The 27,487-nt window shown below is 45.1% G+C and overlaps 1 protein-coding gene across 1 annotated transcript in view; it reads left to right on the top strand.

The window, feature by feature from the left end:
- Nucleotides 1-3,983: 3,983 nt before the first annotated feature.
- The window catches only part of LOC135536599 (AT-rich interactive domain-containing protein 5B-like), a gene marked incomplete at its 5' end in the record, with an annotated part of 46,419 nt that continues 22,915 nt past the window's right edge, over nt 3,984-27,487 (top strand). Inside the window, 4 exons of the mRNA XM_064962885.1 lie at nt 3,984-4,102; nt 16,115-16,325; nt 18,388-18,440; nt 22,166-22,263. Of these exons, the coding sequence (XP_064818957.1) occupies nt 3,984-4,102; nt 16,115-16,325; nt 18,388-18,440; nt 22,166-22,263 (481 nt within the window). The remainder of the gene's footprint in view (nt 4,103-16,114; nt 16,326-18,387; nt 18,441-22,165; nt 22,264-27,487) is intronic.

Genomic DNA, 27,487 nt, shown 5'->3' with positions numbered 1-27,487 from the left:
CCCGTTTTAGTGAAGGATTTCTCCCCACTTGTCATCCAAGCCTCCCACTGAACAATGAGCGCCACCTTAAATGCACGATTTACACTGATGTCGAGTGGCTGCAAATACTTTGGGCCATCTGCTTTTCTTCCTCTGAAAGGTTTTGTTGTCTTTTTTGCACTGAGTCAGTTCCTCACGCTGCTGTTTCCAACGTCTTATCATCGACTCATTAAGGCCAAGCTCCCATGCAGCAGCTCTATTTCCTTTTCCAACAGCCAGATCGATCGTCTTCAACTTGAAAGCTGCATCATATGCATTTCTCCGTGTATTTGCCATGATGAGGGTGGCAAAATGACTACCGTAATCAGAATGATGGGAAGTTTGAGCTCGATTTACGTCACATTATGTGACAGTGCTCAGTTTTTCGGCGGCATGAATCCTGTGAAAGCGGGAAAAATCCATAAATTAGCCGCGTCATTGTATAAACCGCGAGGTACAAAGCCTGGGAATAAAGTAGCGGCTCATAGTCCGGAAATTACGGCACCAGTGAGTCTCAGGGACAGTCAGAAAGTTACCTATTTCATGAACCTTGTTTCTTAGGCTACAATGTGAATGTGGGCTATTTTTAACACTTTTCTGGGATTTCTTGATTGTTTTTATTGCTTTACTGGGAGGCTTATCAGAGGTAGACATGACTGGGGTATTTATATTGGAGCTGATAGTGCAGGGTGAGCCTTCACACAGTGGACTTCCTACTAGGGCAAACCGCTTCAGTGCTAACAGTCTAACTCAAATCAAATCAAATGTATTTATATAGCCTTTCATATATCAGCTTATATCTCAAAGTGCTGTACAGAAACCCAGCCTAAAATCCCAAACAGCAAGCAATGCAGGTGTAGAAGCACGGTGGCTAGGAAAAACTGCCTAGAAAGGCCAAAACCTAGGAAGAAACCTAGAGAGGAACCAGGCTATGTGGGGTGGCCTGTCCTCTTCTGGCTGTGCCGGGTGGAGATTATAACAGAACATGGCCAAGATGTTCAAATATTCATGAATGACCAGCATGGTCGAATAATAATAAGGCAGAACAGTTGAAACTGGAGCAGCAGCACGTTCAGGTGGACTGGGGACAGCAAGGAGTCATCATGTCAGGTAGTCCTGGGGCATGGTCCTAGGGCTCAGGTCCTCCGAGAGAGAGAAAGAAAGAGAATTAGAGAGAGCATGTGTGGGGTGGCCAGTCCTGTTCTGGCTGTGCCGGGTGGAACCCCCTGCTAGGTACTCTGAGTCCCTAATGGAACCCCTGCTAGGGACACTGAGTCCCTAATGGAACCCCCTTCGAGGGACACTGAGTCCCTAATGGCGTGACCCCCTGCTAGGGACACTGAGTCACTATACAGGTTAAACATTGTGCACTATATATATGGGTTACCATTCGGAAGTCACTCTCTCTCTCTGACTTCGCCTCATTGATCAGACAACCTGTTTTTATTGTAAAACTATCAATGTTCATGGATCACAAAGACGCCTGATAATATTCTCCCTTTTCACAAGTCAGACTCAGAACTGATATCTGAGCTAAAGATAAGGAACAGTTGACCAGATGGGTTTTAGTTTAGGAGCACACAGCATTATTTAGAGAAGGAACGGTTGATCAGATGGGGTTTAGTTTAGGAGCACACAGCATTATTTAGAGAAGGAACAGTTGACCAGATGGGGTTTAGTTTAGGAGCACACAGCATTATTTAGAGAAGGAACAGTTGACCAGATGGGGTTTAGTTTAGGAGCACAGAGCATTATTTAGAGAAGGAACAGTTGATCAGATGGGGTTTAGTTTAGGAGCACACAGCATTATTTAGAGAAGGAACAGTTGATCAGATGGGTTTAGTTTAGGAGCACACAGCATTATTTAGAGAAGGAACAGTTGATCAGATGGGGTTTAGTTTAGGAGCACACAGCATTATTTAGAGAAGGAACAGTTGACCAGATGGGTTTTAGTTTAGGAGCACAGAGCATTATTTAGAGAAGGAACAGTTGATCAGATGGGGTTTAGTTTAGAAGCACACAGCATTATTTAGAGAAGGAACAGTTGATCAGATGGGGTTTAGTTTAGGAGCACACAGCATTATTTAGAGAAGGAACAGTTGATCAGATGGGGTTTAGTTTAGGAGCACACAGCATTATTTAGAGAAGGAACAGTTGATCAGATGGGGTTTAGTTTAGGAGCACACAGCATTATTTAGAGAAGGAACAGTTGATCAGATGGGGGTTTAGTTTAGGAGCACACAGCATTATTTAGAGAAGGAACAGTTGATCAGATGGGTTTTAGTTTAGGAGCACACAGCATTATTTAGAGAAGGAACAGTTGATCAGATGGGGTTTAGTTTAGGAGCACACAGCATTATTTAGAGAAGGAACAGTTGATCAGATGGGGTTTAGTTTAGGAGCACACAGCATTATTTAGAGAAGGAACAGTTGACCAGATGGGGTTTAGTTTAGGAGCACACAGCATTATTTAGAGAAGGAACAGTTGACCAGATGGGTTTTAGTTTAGGAGCACACAGCATTATTTAGAGAAGGAACAGTTGACCAGATGGGGGTTTAGTTTTAGTTCCTCAGTGTGTTTCTGTCTCCCCCGTGTTTTTCTGTCTCCTCAGTGTGTTTCTGTCTCCTCAGTGTGTTTCTGTCTCCTCAGTGTGTTTCTGTCTCCTCAGTGTATTTCTGTCTCCTCAGTGTGTTTCTGTCTCCTCAGTGTGTTTCTGTCTCCTCAGTGTGTTTCTGTCTCCTCAGTGTATTTCTGTCTCCTCAGTGTCTTTCTGTCTCCTCAGTGTCTTTCTGTCTCCTCAGTGTGTTTCTGTCTCCTCCGTGTGTTTCTGTCTCCTCAGTGTATTTCTGTCTCCTCAGTGTCTTTCTGTCTCCTCAGTGTGTTTCTGTCTCCTCAGTGTGTTTCTGTCTCCTCAGTGTCTTTCTGTCTCCTCAGTGTCTTTCTGTCCCCTTGTCTCCTCAGTGTGTTTCTGTCTCCTCAGTGTCTTTCTGTCTCCCCAGTGTGTTTCTGTCTCCCTGTCTCCTCAGTGTGTTTCTGTCCCCGTCTCCTCAGTGTGTTTCTGTCTCCTCAGTGTGTTTCTGTCTCCCCAGTGTGTTTCTGTCTCCCTGTCTCCTCAGTGTGTTTCTGTCTCCCTGTCTCCTCAGTGTGTTTCTGTCCCCCTGTCTCCTCAGTGTGTTTCTGTCTCCCTGTCTCCTCAGTGTGTTTCTGTCCCCCTGTCTCCTCAGTGTGTTTCTGTCTCCTAGGTGTGTTTCTGTCTCCTAGGTGTGTTTCTGTCTCCTCAGTGTGTTTCTGTCTCCTCGGTGTGTTTCTGTCCCCCTGTCTCCTCAGTGTGTTTCTGTCTCCTCGGTGTGTTTCTGTCTCATCAGTGTGTTTCTGTCCCCCTGTCTCCTCAGTGTGCTTCTGTCCCCCTGTCTCCTCAGTGTGCTTCTGTCCCCCTGTCTCCTCAGTGTGTTTCTGTCCCCCTGTCTCCTCAGTGTGTTTCAGTGTGTTTCTGTCTCCTCAGCGTGTTTCAGTGTGTTTGTCTCCTCAGTGTCTCTGTGTCTCTGACTCCATATTGTCTCTGACTCCACAGTGTCTCTGTGTCTCTGACTCCACAATGTCTCTGTGTCTCTGACTCCATATTGTCTCTGACTCCACAGTGTCTCTGTGTCTCTGACTCCACAGTGTCTCTGTGTCTCTGACTCCACAGTGTCTCTGTGTCTCTGACTCCACTGTGTCTCTGTGTCTCTGACTCCACTGTGTCTCTGTGTCTCTGACTCCACAGTGTCTCTGTGTCTCTGACTCCAGTGTCTCTGTGTCTCTGACTCCACAGTGTCTCTGTTTCTGTGTCTCTGACTCCACACTGTCTCTGTGTCTCTGACTCCACAGTGTCTCTGTGTCTCTGACTCCACAGTGTCTCTGTGTCTCTGACTCCACTGTGACTCCACTCTGTTGACAACAGTGTTTCTCTTTCTCTCTCCTCTAGCTCCCAACCTGAAGGGCCGGCCTCGGAAAAAGAAGCTGTCCGTCTCGCAACGCTGCGACTCCCAGAATACACCAGCAGGCAAGGAGACGTGCAACACAGAGGGAAAGGCCCCTGACAAGGTACAGCATCTGATAGCAATAGCATTAGCACGGGTCTCTCCTCTGGGCCCACAGGTATAGCATTCATTACTATTTAGTAATTGATTAGGATCCCCAAGAAGAAGCTACTCTTCCTGGGGTCCACATAAAACAGAACATGACATAATACAGACCATTGGTATACACTAACTCTAGGACTGAACCACATAGGTTTAAAATAATACGTTCACACCGACACACACCTTGACATTCAACCAGCTCACAGATACAGTTTCACATTCAGCCAGCTCACAGCCAGCTCACAGATACAGTTTCACATTCAGCCTGCTCACACATACAGTTTCACATTCAGCCAGCTCACAGCCAGCTCACAGATACAGTTTCACATTCAGCCAGCTCACACATACAGTTTCACATTCAGCCTGCTCTCACATACAGTTTCACATTCAGCCTGCTCACACATACAGTTTCACATTCAGCCAGCTCACACATACAGTTTCACATTCAGCCTGCTCTCACATACAGTTTCACATTCAGCCTGCTCACACATACAGTTTCACATTCAGCCAGCTCACACATACAGTTTCACATTCAGCCAGCTCACACATACAGTTTCACATTCAGCCAGCTCACAGATACAGTTTCACATTCAGCCAGCTCACACATACAGTTTCACATTCAGCCAGCTCACAGATACAGTTTCACATTCAGCCAGCTCACAGATACAGTTTCACATTCAGCCAGCTCACACATACAGTTTCACATTCAGCCAGCTCACACATACAGTTTCACATTCAGCCTGCTCACACATACAGTTTCACATTCAGCCAGCTCACAGATACAGTTTCACATTCAGCCAGCTCACACATACAGTTTCACATTCAGCCTGCTCACAGATACAGTTTCACATTCAGCCAGCTCACAGATACAGTTTCACATTCAGCCAGCTCACACATACAGTTTCACATTCAGCCTGCTCACAGCCAGCTCACAGATACAGTTTCACATTCAGCCAGCTCACACATACAGTTTCACATTCAGTCAGCTCACAGATACAGTTTCACATTCAGCCTGCTCACAGTCAGCTCACAGATACAGTTTCACATTCAGCCTGCTCACAGCCAGCTCACACATACAGTTTCACATTCAGCCTGCTCACAGTCAGCTCACAGATACAGTTTCACATTCAGCCTGCTCACAGCCAGCTCACAGATACAGTTTCACATTCAGCCAGCTCACAGATACAGTTTCACATTCAGCCAGCTCACACATACAGTTTCACATTCAGTCAGCTCACAGATACAGTTTCACATTCAGCCTGCTCACAGATACAGTTTCACATTCAGCCTGCTCACAGATACAGTTTCACATTCAGTCAGCTCACAGATACAGTTTCACATTCAGTCAGCTCACAGATACAGTTTCACATTCAGCCTGCTCACAGATACAGTTTCACATTCAGCCAGCTCACAGATACAGTTTCACATTCAGTCAGCTCACAGATACAGTTTCACATTCAGTCAGCTCACAGATACAGTTTCACATTCAGCCAGCTCACACATACAGTTTCACATTCAGCCTGCTCACACATACAGTTTCACATTCAGCCTGCTCACAGCCTGCTCACACATACAGTTTCACATTCAGCCTGCTCACACATACAGTTTCACATTCAGCCAGCTCACAGATACAGTTTCACATTCAGCCTGCTCACACATACAGTTTCACATTCAGCCAGCTCACAGATACAGTTTCACATTCAGCCTGCTCACACATACAGTTTCACATTCAGCCTGCTCACAGCCAGCTCACAGATACAGTTTCACATTCAGCCTGCTCACACATACAGTTTCACATTCAGCCTGCTCACAGCCTGCTCACACATACAGTTTCACATTCAGCCTGCTCACAGCCTGCTCACAGATACAGTTTCACATTCAGCCTGCTCACACATACAGTTTCACATTCAGCCAGCTCACAGATACAGTTTCACATTCAGCCTGCTCACACATACAGTTTCACATTCAGCCTGCTCACAGCCAGCTCACAGATACAGTTTCACATTCAGCCAGCTCACACATACAGTTTCACATTCAGTCAGCTCACAGATACAGTTTCACATTCAGCCTGCTCACAGTCAGCTCACAGATACAGTTTCACATTCAGCCTGCTCACAGCCAGCTCACACATACAGTTTCACATTCATTCAGCTCACAGATACAGTTTCACATTCAGCCTGCTCACACATACAGTTTCACATTCAGCCAGCTCACACATACAGTTTCACATTCAGCCAGCTCACACATACAGTTTCACATTCAGCCAGCTCACACATACAGTTTCACATTCAGCCTGCTCACAGCCAGCTCACAGATACAGTTTCACATTCAGCCAGCTCACACATACAGTTTCACATTCAGTCAGCTCACAGATACAGTTTCACATTCAGCCTGCTCACAGTCAGCTCACAGATACAGTTTCACATTCAGCCTGCTCACAGCCAGCTCACACATACAGTTTCACATTCAGTCAGCTCACAGATACAGTTTCACATTCAGCCTGCTCACACATACAGTTTCACATTCAGCCTGCTCACACATACAGTTTCACATTCAGCCAGCTCACAGATACAGTTTCACATTCAGCCTGCTCACAGTCAGCTCACAGATACAGTTTCACATTCAGCCAGCTCACACATACAGTTTCACATTCAGTCAGCTCACAGATACAGTTTCACATTCAGCCTGCTCACAGCCAGCTCACACATACAGTTTCACATTCAGCCTGCTCACACATACAGTTTCACATTCAGCCTGCTCACACATACAGTTTCACATTCAGCCAGCTCACACATACAGTTTCACATTCAGCCAGCTCACAGATACAGTTTCACATTCAGTCTGCTCACACATACAGTTTCACATTCAGCCAGCTCACACATACAGTTTCACATTCAGCCTGCTCACAGCCAGCTCACAGATACAGTTTCACATTCAGCCAGCTCACACATACAGTTTCACATTCAGTCAGCTCACAGATACAGTTTCACATTCAGCCTGCTCACAGTCAGCTCACAGATACAGTTTCACATTCAGCCTGCTCACAGCCAGCTCACACATACAGTTTCACATTCAGCCTGCTCACAGTCAGCTCACAGATACAGTTTCACATTCAGCCTGCTCACAGCCAGCTCACAGATACAGTTTCACATTCAGCCAGCTCACAGATACAGTTTCACATTCAGCCAGCTCACACATACAGTTTCACATTCAGTCAGCTCACAGATACAGTTTCACATTCAGCCTGCTCACAGATACAGTTTCACATTCAGCCTGCTCACAGATACAGTTTCACATTCAGCCAGCTCACAGATACAGTTTCACATTCAGTCAGCTCACAGATACAGTTTCACATTCAGTCAGCTCACAGATACAGTTTCACATTCAGCCTGCTCACAGATACAGTTTCACATTCAGCCTGCTCACAGATACAGTTTCACATTCAGCCTGCTCACACATACAGTTTCACATTCAGCCAGCTCACAGATACAGTTTCACATTCAGCCTGCTCACACATACAGTTTCACATTCAGCCTGCTCACACATACAGTTTCACATTCAGCCAGCTCACACATACAGTTTCACATTCAGTCAGCTCACAGATACAGTTTCACATTCAGCCTGCTCACACATACAGTTTCACATTCAGCCTGCTCACACATACAGTTTCACATTCAGCCTGCTCACAGCCTGCTCACACATACAGTTTCACATTCAGCCTGCTCACAGCCAGCTCACAGATACAGTTTCACATTCAGCCTGCTCACACATACAGTTTCACATTCAGCCTGCTCACAGCCTGCTCACACATACAGTTTCACATTCAGCCTGCTCACACATACAGTTTCACATTCAGCCTGCTCACAGCCTGCTCACACATACAGTTTCACATTCAGCCTGCTCACACATACAGTTTCACATTCAGCCAGCTCACAGATACAGTTTCACATTCAGTCAGCTCACACATACAGTTTCACATTCAGCCAGCTCACAGATACAGTTTCACATTCAGCCTGCTCACACATACAGTTTCACATTCAGCCTGCTCACAGCAAGCTCACAGATACAGTTTCACATTCAGCCAGCTCACACATACAGTTTCACATTCAGCCTGCTCACACATACAGTTTCACATTCAGCCAGCTCACAGATACAGTTTCACATTCAGCCTGCTCACACATACAGTTTCACATTCAGCCTGCTCAGCTCAGCCAGCTCACAGATACAGTTTCACATTCAGCCAGCTCACACATACAGTTTCACATTCAGTCAGCTCACAGATACAGTTTCACATTCAGCCTGCTCACAGTCAGCTCACAGATACAGTTTCACATTCAGCCTGCTCACAGCCAGCTCACACATACAGTTTCACATTCAGTCAGCTCACAGATACAGTTTCACATTCAGCCTGCTCACACATACAGTTTCACATTCAGCCAGCTCACACATACAGTTTCACATTCAGCCAGCTCACACATACAGTTTCACATTCAGCCAGCTCACACATACAGTTTCACATTCAGCCTGCTCACAGCCAGCTCACAGATACAGTTTCACATTCAGCCAGCTCACACATACAGTTTCACATTCAGTCAGCTCACAGATACAGTTTCACATTCAGCCTGCTCACAGTCAGCTCACAGATACAGTTTCACATTCAGCCTGCTCACAGCCAGCTCACACATACAGTTTCACATTCAGTCAGCTCACAGATACAGTTTCACATTCAGCCTGCTCACACATACAGTTTCACATTCAGCCAGCTCACACATACAGTTTCACATTCAGCCAGCTCACAGATACAGTTTCACATTCAGCCTGCTCACAGATACAGTTTCACATTCAGCCTGCTCACAGCCAGCTCACAGATACAGTTTCACATTCAGCCTGCTCACAGATACAGTTTCACATTCAGCCAGCTCACACATACAGTTTCACATTCAGTCAGCTCACAGATACAGTTTCACATTCAGCCTGCTCACACATACAGTTTCACATTCAGCCAGCTCACACATACAGTTTCACATTCAGCCTGCTCACACATACAGTTTCACATTCAGCCTGCTCACAGCCAGCTCACACATACAGTTTCACATTCAGCCTGCTCACAGCCTGCTCACACATACAGTTTCACATTCAGCCTGCTCACACATACAGTTTCACATTCAGCCTGCTCACACATACAGTTTCACATTCAGCCAGCTCACAGATACAGTTTCACATTCAGCCAGCTCACAGCCAGCTCACAGATACAGTTTCACATTCAGCCTGCTCACAGATACAGTTTCACATTCAGCCTGCTCACAGATACAGTTTCACATTCAGCCTGCTCACAGCCAGCTCACAGATACAGTTTCACATTCAGCCTGCTCACACATACAGTTTCACATTCAGCCAGCTCACAGATACAGTTTCACATTCAGCCAGCTCACAGCCTGCTCACAGATACAGTTTCACATTCAGCCTGCTCACACATACAGTTTCACATTCAGCCAGCTCACAGATACAGTTTCACATTCAGCCTGCTCACACATACAGTTTCACATTCAGCCTGCTCACAGCCAGCTCACAGATACAGTTTCACATTCAGCCAGCTCACACATACAGTTTCACATTCAGTCAGCTCACAGATACAGTTTCACATTCAGCCTGCTCACAGTCAGCTCACAGATACAGTTTCACATTCAGCCTGCTCACAGCCAGCTCACACATACAGTTTCACATTCAGTCAGCTCACACATACAGTTTCACATTCAGCCTGCTCACACATACAGTTTCACATTCAGCCAGCTCACACATACAGTTTCACATTCAGCCAGCTCACAGCCAGCTCACACATACAGTTTCACATTCAGCCTGCTCACAGATACAGTTTCACATTCAGTCAGCTCACACATACAGTTTCACATTCAGTCAGCTCACACATACAGTTTCACATTCAGCCTGCTCACAGCCAGCTCACACATACAGTTTCACATTCAGTCAGCTCACACATACAGTTTCACATTCAGCCTGCTCACACATACAGTTTCACATTCAGCCAGCTCACACATACAGTTTCACATTCAGCCAGCTCACACATACAGTTTCACATTCAGCCAGCTCACAGTCAGCTCACACATACAGTTTCACATTCAGTCAGCTCACACATACAGTTTCACATTCAGCCAGCTCACAGATACAGTTTCACATTCAGCCTGCTCACAGCCAGCTCACACATACAGTTTCACATTCAGCCTGCTCACACATACAGTTTCACATTCAGCCTGCTCACAGATACAGTTTCACATTCAGTCAGCTCACAGATACAGTTTCACATTCAGCCAGCTCACAGATACAGTTTCACATTCAGCCTGCTCACAGCCAGCTCACACATACAGTTTCACATTCAGCCTGCTCACACATACAGTTTCACATTCAGCCTGCTCACACATACAGTTTCACATTCAGTCAGCTCACACATACAGTTTCACATTCAGCCTGCTCACAGATACAGATTCACATTCAGCCAGCTCACAGATACAGTTTCACATTCAGCCTGCTCACACATACAGTTTCACATTCAGCCTGCTCACAGCCTGCTCACACATACAGTTTCACATTCAGCCAGCTCACACATACAGTTTCACATTCAGCCTGCTCACAGTCAGCTCACAGATACAGTTTCACATTCAGCCTGCTCACAGCCAGCTCACACATACAGTTTCACATTCAGTCAGCTCACAGATACAGTTTCACATTCAGCCTGCTCACACATACAGTTTCACATTCAGCCAGCTCACACATACAGATTCACATTCAGCCAGCTCACAGATACAGTTTCACATTCAGCCTGCTCACAGCCAGCTCACACATACAGTTTCACATTCAGTCAGCTCACAGATACAGTTTCACATTCAGCCAGCTCACACATACAGTTTCACATTCAGCCTGCTCACACATACAGTTTCACATTCAGCCAGCTCACAGATACAGATTCACATTCAGCCTGCTCACAGATACAGTTTCACATTCAGCCTGCTCACAGATACAGTTTCACATTCAGCCAGCTCACAGATACAGTTTCACATTCAGCCTGCTCACAGATACAGTTTCACATTCAGCCAGCTCACAGATACAGTTTCACATTCAGCCTGCTCACAGCCAGCTCACAGATACAGTTTCACATTCAGCCAGCTCACACATACAGTTTCACATTCAGTCAGCTCACAGATACAGTTTCACATTCAGCCTGCTCACAGTCAGCTCACAGATACAGTTTCACATTCAGCCTGCTCACAGCCAGCTCACAGATACAGTTTCACATTCAGCCTGCTCACAGCCAGCTCACAGATACAGTTTCACATTCAGCCTGCTCACACATACAGTTTCACATTCAGTCAGCTCACAGATACAGTTTCACATTCAGCCTGCTCACACATACAGTTTCACATTCAGCCAGCTCACACATACAGTTTCACATTCAGCCAGCTCACACATTCAGTTTCACATTCAGTCAGCTCACACATACAGTTTCACATTCAGCCAGCTCACACATACAGTTTCACATTCAGCCAGCTCACACATACAGTTTCACATTCAGCCAGCTCACACATACAGTTTCACATTCAGCCAGCTCACACATACAGATTCACATTCAGCCAGCTCACACATACAGTTTCACATTCAGTCAGCTCACAGATACAGTTTCACATTCAGTCAGCTCACACATACAGTTTCACATTCAGCCAGCTCACACATACAGTTTCACATTCAGCCAGCTCACACATACAGTTTCACATTCAGCCAGCTCACACATACAGTTTCACATTCAGTCAGCTCACAGATACAGTTTCACATTCAGCCAGCTCACACATACAGTTTCACATTCAGCCAGCTCACAGATACAGTTTCACATTCAGCCAGCTCACACATACAGTTTCACATTCAGCCAGCTCACAGATACAGTTTCACATTCAGCCAGCTCACACATACAGTTTCACATTCAGCCAGCTCACAGATACAGTTTCACATTCAGCCAGCTCACAGATACAGTTTCACATTCAGCCAGCTCACAGATACAGTTTCACATTCAGCCTGCTCACAGATACAGTTTCACATTCAGCCTGCTCACAGATACAGTTTCACATTCAGCCAGCTCACAGATACAGATTCACATTCAGCCAGCTCACAGATACAGTTTCACATTCAGCCTGCTCACAGATACAGTTTCACATTCAGCCAGCTCACACATACAGTTTCACATTCAGCCAGCTCACACATACAGTTTCACATTCAGCCAGCTCACAGCCTGCTCACACATACAGTTTCACATTCAACCAGCTCACAGATACAGTTTCACATTCAACCAGCTCACAGCCTGCTCACAGATACAGTTTCACATTCAACCAGCTCACAGATACAGTTTCACATTCAACCAGCTCACAGCCTGCTCACACATACAGTTTCACATTCAACCAGCTCACAGATACAGTTTCACATTCAACCAGCTCACAGCCTGCTCACAGATACAGTTTCACATTCAACCAGCTCACAGATACAGTTTCACATTCAGCCAGCTCACAGATACAGATTCACATTCAGCCAGCTCACACATACAGTTTCACATTCAGCCAGCTCACAGATACAGATTCACATTCAGCCAGCTCACAGATACAGATTCACATTCAGCCAGCTCACAGATACAGATTCACATTCAGCCAGCTCACAGATACAGATTCACATTCAGCCAGCTCACAGATACAGATTCACATTCAGCCAGCTCACACATACAGTTTCACATTCAGCCAGCTCACAGATAGGGATTCACATTCAGCCAGCTCACAGATACAGATTCACATTCAGCCAGCTCACAGATACAGATTCACATTCAGCCAGCTCACAGATACAGTTTCACATTCAGCCAGCTCACAGATACAGTTTCACATTCAGCCAGCTCACAGCCAGCTCACACATACAGATTCACATTCAGCCAGCTCACACATACAGTTCCACTATCCTGCTTATCTGAAACACACAAAACAGTGTACCGGGGGAGCTTCACATTTTGTCCCTTTCAGCTCATAAACAGTGTACCGGGGGAGCTTCACATTTTGTCCCATTCAGCTCATAAACAGTGTACCGGGGAGCTTCACATTTTGTCCCATTCAGCTCATAAACAGTGTACCGGGGAGCTTCACATTTTGTCCCTTTCAGCTCATAAACAGTGTACCGGGGAGCTTCACATTTTGTCCCTTTCAGCTCATAAACAGTGTACCGGGGGAGCTTCACATTTTGTCCCATTCAGCTCATAAACAGTGTACCGGGGAGCTTCACATTTTGTCCCATTCAGCTCATAAACAGTGTACCGGGGGAGCTTCACATTTTGTCCCTTTCAGCTCATAAACAGTGTACCGGGGAGCTTCACATTTTGTCCCATTCAGCTCATAAACAGTGTACCGGGGAGCTTCACATTTTGTCCCATTCAGCTCATAAACAGTGTACCGGGGAGCTTCACATTTTGTCCCATTCAGCTCATAAACAGTGTACCGGGGAGCTTCACATTTTGTCCCATTCAGCTCATAAACAGTGTACCGGGAGCTTCACATTTTGTCCCTTTCAGCTCATAAACAGTGTACCGGGGAGCTTCACATTTTGTCCCATTCAGCTCATAAACAGTGTACCGGGGAGCTTCACATTTTGTCCCATTCAGCTCATAAACAGTGTACCGGGGGAGCTTCACATTTTGTCCCTTTCAGCTCATAAACAGTGTACCGGGGAGCTTCACATTTTGTCCCATTCAGCTCATAAACAGTGTACCGGGGGAGCTTCACATTTTGTCCCATTCTGCTCATAAACAGTGTACCGGGGGAGTTTCACATTTTGTCCCATTCAGCTCATAAACAGTGTACCGGGGGAGCTTCACATTTTGTCCCATTCAGCTCATAAACAGTGTACCAGGGGAGTTTCACATATTGTCCTTCACTCCCATTCAGCTCCCAAGCAAAAAGGCAATTGCTCATAGCGTGGAACTGAGAAAAATGGCTTTTATTTACCTTGGTTTCACAGTAGCTCTATGCAGTTACTGCTAACATGACCTCCATTTTCTCTGAAACGCAATATAATAGAGGCAGGATACTTGTCCACATGATTAAGCATGTATTTAATGTAGCAAAAAAATATATTAACTCATTTTCGACCAAATGAGCAGTTACTGCCTTTTTGCTTGGTAGGGCAGAATACCGTTAATGATAGTAATAGCGTAAACCATGGCAATAACAACAGCGATAGCATTAGCGAAAACATTAGCGCTAGCGATAGCTTTATCAAAAGCGATATTTTAACGATAGTGTAAGCAATAGCATTAGCGTTAGCAATAGGTTTAGCCTCTATTGGGGCTCCAGGTATAGTATTAGTTAGCGAAAGCATTATTCTTTTCAGTGGGCCTCTCTCTCCCTCTCTACTCCACAGAGGCTGATCTCCAGACTATCTCTCTCCTCTTGGCCCAGACCCAAAGTTGCCGTAGATACTTGTACTGTTTGCGCTCAGATATTTGGTTTCTCAAATGACTGCCTCGCCTGGTTTACCAACTACTACTCAGATAGAGTTCAGTGTGTCAAATCGGAGGACCTGTTGTCCGGACCTCTGGCAGTTTCTATGGGGGTGCCACAGGGTTCAATTCTCGGGCCGACTCTTTTCTCTGTATACATCAATGATGTCGCTCTTGCTGCTGGTGATTCTCTGATCCACCTCTATGCAGACGACACCATTCTGTACACATCTGGCCCTTCTTTGGACACTGTGTTAAAAACCTGTTGTGACTAGGGTGCAGTATTTTCATTTTTGAAAAAAAAAACGTTCCCCTAGTAAACGGGATATTTTGTCAGGACAAGTTGCTAGAATATGCATATAAATGACAGCTTCGGATAGAAAACACTCTAAAGTTTCCAAAACTGTAAAAATATTGTCTGTGAGTATAACAGAACTTATGTTGCAGGCGAAAGCCTGAGAAAAATCCAATCAAAAAGTGCCTCATGTTTTGAAAGCGCTGCGTTCCTATGCGTCCCTATTGAGCAGTGAATGGGCTATCTACCAGATGACTATTTCTCCGTATTCCCGAAGGTGTCTACAGCATTGTGATGTAGTTTTACGCATTTATGTTGAAGAATACCCGTAAGCAGCTACATTGCGCAAGTGGTCACCTGATGCTCCCAGAGAGATTATCGCGTAAAATACAGAGGTAGCCATTACTCCAATCGGTCCTACTGAAAAACGAATTGTCCCGATGGATATATTATCGAATAGATATTTGAAAAACACCTTGAGGATTGATTATAAACAACGTTTGCCATGTTTCTGTCGATATTATAGAGCTAATTTGAAATCTTTTTCGCTGTTTTCGTGACTGCAATTTCCGGGCGATTTCTCAGCCAAACGTGAAGAACAAACGGAGCTATTTCGCCTACAAAAATAATCTTTTTGGAAAAAAAGGAACATTTGCTATCGAACTGGGAGTCTCGTGAGTGAAAACATCCGAAGCTCATCAAAGGTAAACAATTTAATTTGATTGCTTTTCTGATTTCCGTGACCAAGTTACCTGCTGCTAGCTGGACAAAATGCAAAGCTAGGCTATCGATAAACTTACACAAATGCTTGTCTAGCTTTGGCTGTAAAGCATATTTTAAAAATCTGAGATGACAGGGTCATTAACAAAAGGCTAAGCTGTGTCTCAATATATTTCATTTGTGATTTTCATGAATAGGAATATTTTCTAGGAATATTTATGTCCGTTGCGTTATACTAATTAGTGTCAGGCAATGATTACGCTCCCTCATGCGGGATGGGGAGTCGTTAGAGGTTAACTAAATTTGCAGGTTTAAATGTTTTTGTTGCTATAACAGCCTCCACTCTTTCCACTAGATGTTGGAACATTGCTGAGGGGACTGTCTTTGTCCTTCTCTCTTCTCATGTCCTTCTCTGTCCTCTGTGTCTTCAGGTGAAGCCTGAGTCCAAGGCAGTGCTGTCCAGGTGGCCTAAAGGAATCAGTAGAGGCAGCAGCTGCTGTAAGAGGGTCTCCCCTAAAGGAAGAACAGGGGGAGGAGGTGAGGAGTGTCCTGATGAACAGGCCTTCCTAGTAGCTCTGTATAAATACATGAAGGAGAGGAGGACGCCCATAGAGAGGATCCCCTACCTGGGCTTCAAACAGAGTAAGTAGAAACCTCCTTCTTTTACTGCCTCTATCTTTCTGGAGCCAACACCTCTGTTTTCTCACTAGATGCTGTCAGTCTGTCTGTCAGGCCACCAGGGTCAGGTGCTGCTGTGTCAACATGGTATCAGCCCTGCATTGAGTCCAGGAACAACGATGCTAACATGTGGCAGCACAGCAGAACAGAACACAGCAGAGCGGAACAGAGCAGAACACAGCTGAGCAGAACACATCTGAGCAGAACAGAGCAGAACACATCTGAGCAGAACAGAGCAGAACACATCTGAGCAGAACACAGCTGAGCAGAACACAGCTGAGCAGAACAGAGCAGAGCGGAAAAGGAGGATATGGGGGTAGAATAAGAGAGAGGAGGAGAGGAGGATATGGGGGTAGAATAGGGGAGAGGAAGGGAGGAGGATGGCGAGAAAGAGGAGGAGAGGAGGATATGGGGATACAATAGGGGAGAGGAAGAGAGGAGGATGGCGAGAGAGAGGAGGAGAGGAGGATATGGGGGTAGAATAAGAGAGAGGATGGAAGGGAGGAGGATGGCGAGAAAGAGGAGGAGAGGAGGATATGGGGATACAATAGGGGAGAGGAAGAGAGGAGGATGGCGAGAGAGAGGAGGAGAGGAGGATATGGGGGTAGAATAAGAGAGAGGGAAGGGAGGAGGATGGCGAGAAAGAGGAGGAGAGGAGGATATGGGGATACAATAGGGGAGAGGAAGAGAGGAGGATGGCGAGAGAGAGGAGGAGAGGAGGATATGGGGGTAGAATAAGAGAGAGGAAGGGAGGAGGATGGCGAGAAAGAGGAGGAGAGGAGGATATGGGGATACAATAGGGGAGAGGAAGAGAGGAGGATGGCGAGAAAGAGGAGGAGAGGAGGATATGGGGATACAATAGGGGAGAGGAAGAGAGGAGGATGGTGAGAAAGAGGAGGAGAGGAGGATATGGGGATACAATAGGGGAGAGGAAGGGAGGAGGATGGCGAGAGAGAGGAGGAGAGGAGGATATGGGGGTAGAATAAGAGAGAGGAGGAGAGGAGGTTTGAGAGAGAGGAGGAGAGAAGGATATGGGGTAGAATAAGGGAGAGAGAAGGGAGGAGAATGGCGAGAAAGAGGAGGATATGGGGATACAATAGGGGAGAGGAAGAGAGGAGGTTTGAGAGAGAGGAGGAGAGGAGGATATGGGGGTAGAATAAGGGAGAGGAGGAGAGGAGGATGGTGAGAGAGAGGAGGAGAGAAGGATATGGGGGTAGAATAAGGGAGAGAGAAGGCCATCATGACAAATGCATGGCATCCTGATGAAAGCCAGATTGATCCTCTGGAGTCCATCAGTAATATTCCTTTTAGAGAATGTCATTGACAGACACTACAGTATGGAATTGTCCTGTACATTGTAATTACTATGTTATTAATACTGTATTAAAAACAGGTTTTTCATGTAAGAAGTGTTGATATCTCAAAAACCTTAAATCCCTTTTGAATGTTGTAGGTATGACTGACTGACTGTTGTAGAGACAGAACATTACAACTGGGTTTGTCTTGGTGTTACTGTCTTATTGATCGATGTATAGACCGAACATTACAACTGGGTTTGTCTTGGTGTTATTGATCGTTGTATAGACAGAACATTACAACTGGGTTTGTCTTGGTGTTATTGTCTTATTGATCGTTGTATAGACAGAACATTCCAACTGGGTTTGTCTTGGTCTTATTGATCGTTGTATAGACAGAACATTACAACTGGGTTTGTCTTGGTGCTATTGTCTTATTGATCGTTGTATAGACAGAACATTATAACTGGGTTTATCTTGGTGTTATTGTCTTATTGATCGTTTTATAGACAGAACATTACAACTGGGTTTGTTTTGGTGTTGTTGTCTTATTGATCGTTGTATAGACAGAACATTATAACTGGGTTTGTTTTGGTGTTGTCTTATTGATCGTTGTATAGACAGAACATTACAACTGGGTTTGTCTTGGTGTTACAGTCTTATTGATCGTTGTATAGGTTTGTCTTGGTGTTATTGTCTTATTGATCTAACTATTATTGTCCCTCTAACAGTAAACCTTTGGAACATGTTTCAAGCAGCAGAGACCCTTGGAGGATATGAACTGGTAAGTGATTTCTCAGTCTAAATAATGGTGAAATAAAGGGTTTCTATAGCTTTATGTTTGTCCCTCAGTGTTTCCTCTGACACTGTCATCGCCACGCCTATTTCTGACCTTTTAAACCTCTCTCTCCTTTCTGGGGAGGTTCCCATTGCTTGGAAGGCAGCCACAGTTCGTCCTTTATTTTAAGGGGGAGATCAAGCCGATCCTAACTGTTATAAGCCTATTTCTATTTTGTTCTGTTTATCAAAAGTGTTGGAGAAACTTAATCAACAATCAACTGACTGGCTTTCTTGATGTCTATAGTATTCTCTCGGGTATGCAATCTGGTTTCCACTCAGGTTATGGATGCGTCACTGCAACCTTAAAGGTCCTCAATGATTTCACCATTGCCCTTGATTCTAATCAATGTTGTGCTGCTATTTTTATTGACTTGACCAAAGCTCTTGATACGGTAGACCATTCCATTCTCGTGGGCCGGCTAAGGAGTATTGGTGTCTCTGAAGGGTCTCTGGCCTGGTTTGCTAACTACCTCTCTCAAAGAGTGCAGTGTATAAAGTCAGAACATCTGTGGTCTCAGCCACTGCCCGTCACTAAGGGAGTACCCCAAGGCTCGATCCTAGGCCCCACTCTCTTCTCAATTTACATCAACAAAATAGCTCAGGCAGTAGGAAGCTCTCTCATCCATTTATATGCAGATGATACAGTCTTATACTCAGCTGGCCCCTCCCTGGATTTTGTGTTAAATTCTCTACAACAAAGCTTTCTTAGTGTCCAACAAGCTTTCTCTGTCCTTAACCTTGTCCTGAACACCTCAAACAAAGGTCATGTGGTTTGGTAGGAAGAATGCCCCTCTCCCCACAGGTGTTATTACTGCCTCTGAGGGTTTAGAGCTTGAGGTAGTCACCTCATACAAGTACTTGGGAGTATGGCTAGATGATATCAAAGCTGCAGGCTAAAGTTAAATCTAGACTTGGTTTCCTGTATCGTAATCATTCCTCTTTCACCCCAGCTGCCAAACTAACCCTGATTCAGATGACCATCCTGCCCATGCTAGATTACGGAGACATCATATATAGATCGGCAGGTAAGGGTGCTCTCGAGCGGCTAGATGTTCTTTACCATTCGGCCATCAGATTTGCCACCAATGCTCCTTATAGGACACATCACTGCTCTCTCTTCTCCTCTGTAAACTGGTCATCTCTGTTACCCAGAGCAAAACACACTGGTTGAAAACCCTCTTAGGCCTCCCTCCCCCTATCTGAGATATCTACTACAGCCCTCATCCTCCACATACAACACCCGTTCTGCCAGTCACATTCTGTGAAAGGTCCCCAAAGCACACAAATCCCTGGGTCACTCCTCTTTTCAGTTCGCTGCAACTTGTGACGAGCTGCAACAAACACTCAAACTGGACAGTTTTATCTCAATCTCCTCATTCAAAGACTCAATCATAGACACTCTTACTGACAGTTGTGGCTGCTTTGTGTGATGTATAGTTGTCTCTACCTTCGTGCCCTAATGTTTGTACCATGTTTTGTGCTGCTACCATGTTGTGTTGCTACCATGTTGTGTTGCTACCATGTTGGTGTTATGTTGTGTTGCTACCATGCTGTTTTGTCATGTGCCTTGTTAGGTTATTGTCTTAGGTCTCTATGTAGTGTTGTGTTGTCACTCTTGTTGTGATGTGTGTTTTGTCCTATTTATATTGTATTTATTTATTCATTTTAATCTCAGACCCCCGCAAGAGGCCTTTTGGTAGGCCGCCATTGTAAATAAGAATTTGTTCTTAACTGACTTGCCTAGTTAAATTTAAAAAATGTCAAGACCATCTCAAATAAACAAAGAGAAACGACAGTCCACCATTAATTTAAGACATGGTCAGTCAATACGGAAAATATCAAGGACTTTTAAGGTTTCTTCAAGTGCAGTCTTAAAATATATTTTGATTTGTTGAACACTGTTTTGGTTACTACTTGATTCCATATGTGTTATTTCATAGTTTTGATGTCTTCACTATTATTCTACAATGTTGAAAATGGTAAAAATAAAGAAAAATCCTTGAATGAGAAGGTGTGTCCAATCATTTGACTGGTACTGTGTATATATATTATTTGTATTATTTGTATTATTGTTTAATTAGCTTCTCTTTTTGACCTGCACTGTTGGAGCTCAGAGCAACAGAATATCACTGTACCCTGCGATTATATCTGCGACCCTCTACATGTGACTAACAAACTTGTCAAATCTAATATGTAATAAAAGTTTCAGAGGAACATGATGTCATTGGAAACAGTCACATCCCACCATGATCCAATTCAGTTGTGGCCTGCATCCCAAATAGCCCCCTACTCCCTGTATATAGCCCGTAGGGACCAGGTCAACAGTAGTTCACTATAAGGGAATAGGGGCTGAGAGGCTGTAGCTCAGCTGGTGTTGAACTGAGACTGACATACTTAAAACCATCTCTCTGTCTCTCTCTGTCTCTCTCTGTCAATTCAATTCAATTCAAGGGCTTTATTGGCATGGGAAACATGTGTTAACATTGCCAAAGCAAGTAAGGTAGATAATATATAAAGTGAATATATAAAGTGAAATAAACAATAAAAATTAACAGTAAACATCACACATACAGACGTTTCATTACAAATGTCATATTATATATATATATATACAGTGTTTTAACAATCTCTGTCTGTCTGTCTCTGTCTGTCTCTCTCTCTGTCTCTCTCTCTCTCTCTCTGTCTCTCTGTCTCTCTCTCTCTCTGTCTCTCTCTGTCTCTCTCTGTCTCTCTGTCTCTCTGCCTCTCTCTCTCTCTCTCTCTCTCATAATAGCAGACTGACAACAAATAGCAGTCAGTCTGGTGTGTTTTCTAGAGAGGAGAGCAGAGGAAGCCAGAGAGAGAGAATGTAGTGTACTGTACTGTTAGTTCACATGCTGTCTCAAACAAGCATGTCCCAGGCAGCGTTATCATGTTCACAATAACAGATACCTCTGGTCTGGAAGCAATGATAAAGTCCCAAATGGCACCCTATTCCCTATATAGTACACTACTGTTGACCAGAGCCCTATTCCCTATATAGAACACTACTGTTGACCAGAGCCTCATGGGGCGGCAGAGTAGCCTAGTGGTTAGAGCTTTGGACTAGTAACCAGAAGGTTCCAAGTTCAAATCCCTGAGCTGACAAGGTACAAATCTGTCGTTCTGCCCCTGAACAAGGCAGTTAAACCACTGTTCCTAGGCCGTCATTGAAAATAAGAATTTGTTCTTAACTGACTTGCCTAGTTAAATAAAGAAAAAATAAAAATGGGCCCTGTTCTAATGTAGTGCACTACATTGGTCGGTAGTCATAGTGATCAGAGTCCAATGCCCTCCCCACTGACAATACTGTGATGTGAATGTGATTCCACACAGAGTAGAATACGCTCCAAGGCCAAATGGATGGATATATTCAGCGCTGTGCTCAGGGTGTGTTTCTGCTCCTTAATAGGTTACTGTTCCCTCTGGGTTTTAAAGGGATTCATCTGTTTAATGAACAACGTGGATATCAATCATACAATATCAATCATATTGTCATTTATTCACAATTCATGACATTGAATGTTCTGAATGTACTCACAAAAAAAGCTAAATATGCTAGCTATGTTGATATGCTAATATTGATAGCTATGCTAATATGTTAGGGTCCAACTGTTTTCTAACCCTGTCATTGTCCCCCTGTGTCATCAGATCACATCGCGCCGACAGTGGAAACATGTTTATGACGAGTTAGGAGGAAACCCAGGAAGCACCAGCGCTGCAACCTGCACCAGACGACACTATGAAAGGTCTCTATATTAAACATGTCCCCTACTATACCTGTATACATAGACACTATGAAAGGTCTCTATATTAAACATGTCCCCTACCCTACCTGTATACATAGACACTATGAAATGTACTCTAACTGTACTGTATTAATATACTGCATTAATGATTTGACAGTATGGTACATATTAGGAGGACATTTTGACTCTTTCTGGTACTGTAGTTGGTACCATGGAGGATCCAGTCTCAGACCAGTTATTAGTACTGTAGTTGGTACCATGGAGGATACAGTCTCAGACCAGTTATTAGTACTGTAGTTGGTACCATGGAGGATACAGTCTCAGACCAGTTATTAGTACTGTAGTTGGTACCATGGAGGATCCAGTCTCAGACCAGTTATTAGTACTGTAGTTGGTACCATGGAGGATCCAGTCTCAGACCAGTTATTAGTAATGTAGTTGGTACCATGGAGGATACAGTCTCAGACCAGTTATTAGTACTGTAGTTGGTACCATGGAGGATCCAGTCTCATACCAGTTATTAGTAGTGTAGTTGGTACCATATAGAGGATCCAGTCTCAGACCAGTTATTAGTACTGTAGTTGGTATAAGTGTTAGGGCTCTATGGCTGGGCGTCAGTGTTAGGGCTCTATGGCTGGGTGTCAGTGTTAGGGCTCTATGGCTGGGTGTCAGTGTTAGGGCTCTATGGCTGGGTGTCAGTGTATCAGTGTTAGGGCTCTATGGTTGGCTGTCAGTGTTAGGGCTCTATGGCTGGGTGTCAGTGTTAGGGCTCTATGGCTGGGTGTCAGTGTATCAGTGTTAGGACTCTATGGCTGGGTGTCAGTGTTAGGGCTCTATGGCTGGGTGTCAGTGTTCGGGCTCTATGGTTGCGTGTCAGTGTATCAGTGTTAGGGCTCTATGGTTGGGTGTCAGTGTTAGGGCTCTATGGCTGGGTGTCAGTGTTAGGGCTCTATGGCTGGGTTTCAGTGTATCAGTGTTAGGGCTCTATGGCTGGGTGTCAGTGTGTCAGTGTTAGGGGCTCTATGGCTGGGTGTCAGTGTGTCAGTGTTAGGGCTCTCTGGCTGGGTGTCAGTGTGTCAGTGTTAGGACTCTCTGGCTGGGTATCAGTGTATCAGTGTTAGGACTCTATGGCTGGGTATCAGTGTATCAGTGTTAGGGCTCTATGGCTGGGTGTCAGTGTATCAGTGTTAGGGCTCTATGGCTGGGTGTCAGTGTTAGGGCTCTATGGCTGGGTATCAGTGTGTCAGTGTTAGGGCTCTATGGCTGGGTGTCAGTGTTAGGGCTCTATGGCTGGGTGTCAGTGTATCAGTGTTAGGGCTCTATGGCTGGGTGTCAGTGTTAGGGCTCTATGGCTGGGCGTCAGTGTTAGGGCTCTATGGCTCGGTGTCAGTGTTAGGGCTCTATGGCTGGGTGTCAGTGCATCAGTGTTAGGGCTCTATGGCTGGGTGTCAGTGTGTCAGTGTTAGGGCTCTATGGCTGGGTGTCAGTGTATCAGTGTTAGGGCTCTATGGCTGGGTATCAGTGTGTCAGTGTTAGGGCTCTATGGCTGGGTGTCAGTGTTCGGGCTCTATGGCTGGGTGTCAGTGTTAGGGCTCTCTGGCTGGGTGTCAGTGTATCAGTGTTAGGTCTCTATGGCTGGGTGTCAGTGTTAGGGCTCTATGGCTGGGTATCAGTGTTAGGACTCTATGGCTGGGTGTCAGTGTTAGGACTCTATGGCTGGGTGTCAGTGTTCGGGCTCTATGGCTGGGTGTCAGTGTTAGGGCTCTATGGCTGGGTATCAGTGTATCAGTGTTAGGGCTCTCTGGCTGGGTGTCAGTGTATCAGTGTTAGGGCTCTATGGCTGGGTATCAGTGTATCAGTGTTAGGGCTCTATGGCTGGGTGTCAGTGTTAGGACTCTATGGCTCTATGGCTGGGTATCAGTGTATCAGTGTTAGGGCTCTACAATTTAACAACATGGTCCAGGGAGGACCACACACTGGACCCACAGACTGGACCCACATACTGGACCCACACACTGGACCCACAGACTGGACCCACAGACTGGACCCACATACTGGATCCACATACTGGACCCACAGACTGGACCCACATACTGGACCCACATACTGGACCCACATACTGGACCCACATACTGGACCCACACACTGGACCCACATACTGGACCCACACACTGGACCCACATACTGGACCCACACACTGGACCCACAGACTGGACCCACATACTGGACCCACATACTGGACCCACACACTGGACCCACATACTTGACCCTCATACTGGACCCACATACTGGAACCACACACTGGACCCAAATACTGGACCCACACACTGGACCCACATACTGGACCCATATACTGGACCCACATACTGGACCCATATACTGGACCCACACACTGGAGCCACACACTGGACCCACAGTCTGAACCAACACACTGGACCCACACACTGGACCCACACACTGGAACCACACACTGGACCCTCATACTGGACCCACACACTGGACCCACAGTCTGAACCAACACACTGGACCCACACACTGGACCAACACACTGGACCCACAGTCTGAACCAACACACTGAACCCACACACTGGACCCACAGTCTGAACCAACACACTGGACCCACACACTGGACCCAAACACTGGAACAACACACTGGACCAACACACTGGAACAACACACTGGAACAACACACTGGACCAACACACTGGACCCACACACTGGACCAACACACTGGACCCACACACTGGACCCACACACTGGACCAACACACTGGAACAACACACTGGAACAACACACTGGACCCACAGTCTGAACCAACACACTGAACCCACACACTGGACCCACAGTCTGAACCAACACACTGGACCCACACACTGGAACAACACACTGGACCAACACACTGGACCCACACACTGGACCAACACACTGGAACAACACACTGGACCCACACACTGGACCCACACACTGGAACAACACACTGGAACAACACACTGGAACAACACACTGGACCCATACACTGGACCAACACACTGGACCCACACACTGGACCCATACTGGACAGTTCCTAGATACTGTAGTGATGACAGACAGTTCCTAGATACTGTAGTGATGACAGACAGTTCCTAGATACTGTAGTGATGACAGACAGTTCCTAGATACTGTAGTGATGACAGACAGTTCCTAGATACTGTAGTGATGACAGACAGTTCCTAGATACTGTAGTGATGACAGACAGTTCCTAGATACTGTAGTGATGACAGACAGTACCTAGATACTGTAGTGATGACAGACAGTTCCTAGATACTGTAGTGATGACAGACAGTTCCTAGATACTGTAGTGATGACAGACAGTTCCTAGATACTGTAGTGATGACAGACAGTTCCTAGATACTGTAGTGATGACAGACAGTTCCTAGATACTGTAGTGATGACAGACAGTTCCTAGATACTGTAGTGATGACAGACAGTTCCTAGATACTGTAGTGATGACAGACAGTTCCTAGATACTGTAGTGATGACAGACAGTTCCTAGATACTGTTGTGATGACAGACAGTACCTAGATACTGTAGTGATGACAGACAGTTCCTAGATACTGTAGTGATGATAGACAGTTCCTAGATACTGTAGTGATGACAGACAGTTCCTAGATACTGTAGTGATGACAGACAGTTCCTAGATACTGTAGTGATGACAGACAGTTCCTAGATACTGTAGTGATGACAGACAGTTCCTAGATACTGTAGTGATGACAGTGATACTGTACAGACAGTTCCTAGATACTGTAGTGATGACAGACAGTTCCTAGATACTGTAGTGATGACAGACAGTTCCTAGATACTGTAGTGATGACAGACAGTTCCTAGATACTGTAGTGATGACAGACAGTTCCTAGATACTGTAGTGATGATGACAGACAGTTCCTAGATACTGTAGTGATGACAGACAGTACCTAGATACTGTAGTGATGACAGACAGTTCCTAGATACTGTAGTGATGACAGACAGTTCCTAGATACTGTAGTGATGACAGACAGTTCCTAGATACTGTAGTGATGACAGACAGTTCCTAGATACTGTAGTGATGACAGACAGTTCCTAGATACTGTAGTGATGACAGACAGTTCCTAGATACTGTAGTGATGACAGACAGTTCCTAGATACTGTAGTGATGACAGACAGTTCCTAGATACTGTAGTGATGACAGACAGTTCCTAGATACTGTAGTGATGACAGACAGTTCCTAGATACTGTAGTGATGACAGACAGTTCCTAGATACTGTAGTGATGACAGACAGTTCCTAGATACTGTAGTGATGACAGACAGTTCCTAGATACTGTAGTGATGACAGACAGTTCCTAGATACTGTAGTGATGACAGACAGTTCCTAGATACTGTAGTGTGACAGACAGTTCCTAGATACTGTAGTGATGACAGACAGTTCCTAGATACTGTAGTGATGACAGACAGTTCCTAGATACTGTAGTGATGACAGACAGTTCCTAGATACTGTAGTGATGACAGACAGTTCCTAGATACTGTAGTGATGACCGACAGTTCCTAGATACTGTAGTGATGACAGACAGTTCCTAGATACTGTAGTGATGACAGACAGTTCCTAGATACTGTAGTGTTGACAGACAGTTCCTAGATACTGTAGTGATGACAGACAGTTCCTAGATACTGTAGTGATGACAGACAGTTCCTAGATACTGTAGTGATGACAGACAGTTCCTAGATACTGTAGTGATGACAGACAGTTCCTAGATACTGTAGTGATGACCGACAGTTCCTAGATACTGTAGTGATGACAGACAGTTCCTAGATACTGTAGTGATGACAGACAGTTCCTAGATACTGTAGTGATGACAGACAGTTCTGTAGCGCAGCACGAATATTCCATTGTGAATTACTTACGTTCTTATTATTGTATTGTAAAGCTAAATTACACCCACACACACACACACACACACACACACACACACACACACACACACACACACACACACACACACACACACACACACACACACACACACACACACACACACACACACACACACACACACACACACACACACACACACACACACACACAAATACAAGGCGATCAGACTGTTAAATAGTCACCACTAGCTCAGTGCCCTGCCATTAACTTTAGTGACTGTTACTAGCCGGTTAACACCCAGTACTCAACCCTGCAATTTAGACTATGCACATAGTCAT

The sequence above is a fragment of the Oncorhynchus masou genome, unplaced genomic scaffold (genome assembly GCF_036934945.1).
Source record: "Oncorhynchus masou masou isolate Uvic2021 unplaced genomic scaffold, UVic_Omas_1.1 unplaced_scaffold_642, whole genome shotgun sequence".
NCBI classification, from domain to species: domain Eukaryota; kingdom Metazoa; phylum Chordata; class Actinopteri; order Salmoniformes; family Salmonidae; genus Oncorhynchus; species Oncorhynchus masou.
This window is presented reverse-complemented; position numbering and strand designations above follow the sequence as displayed.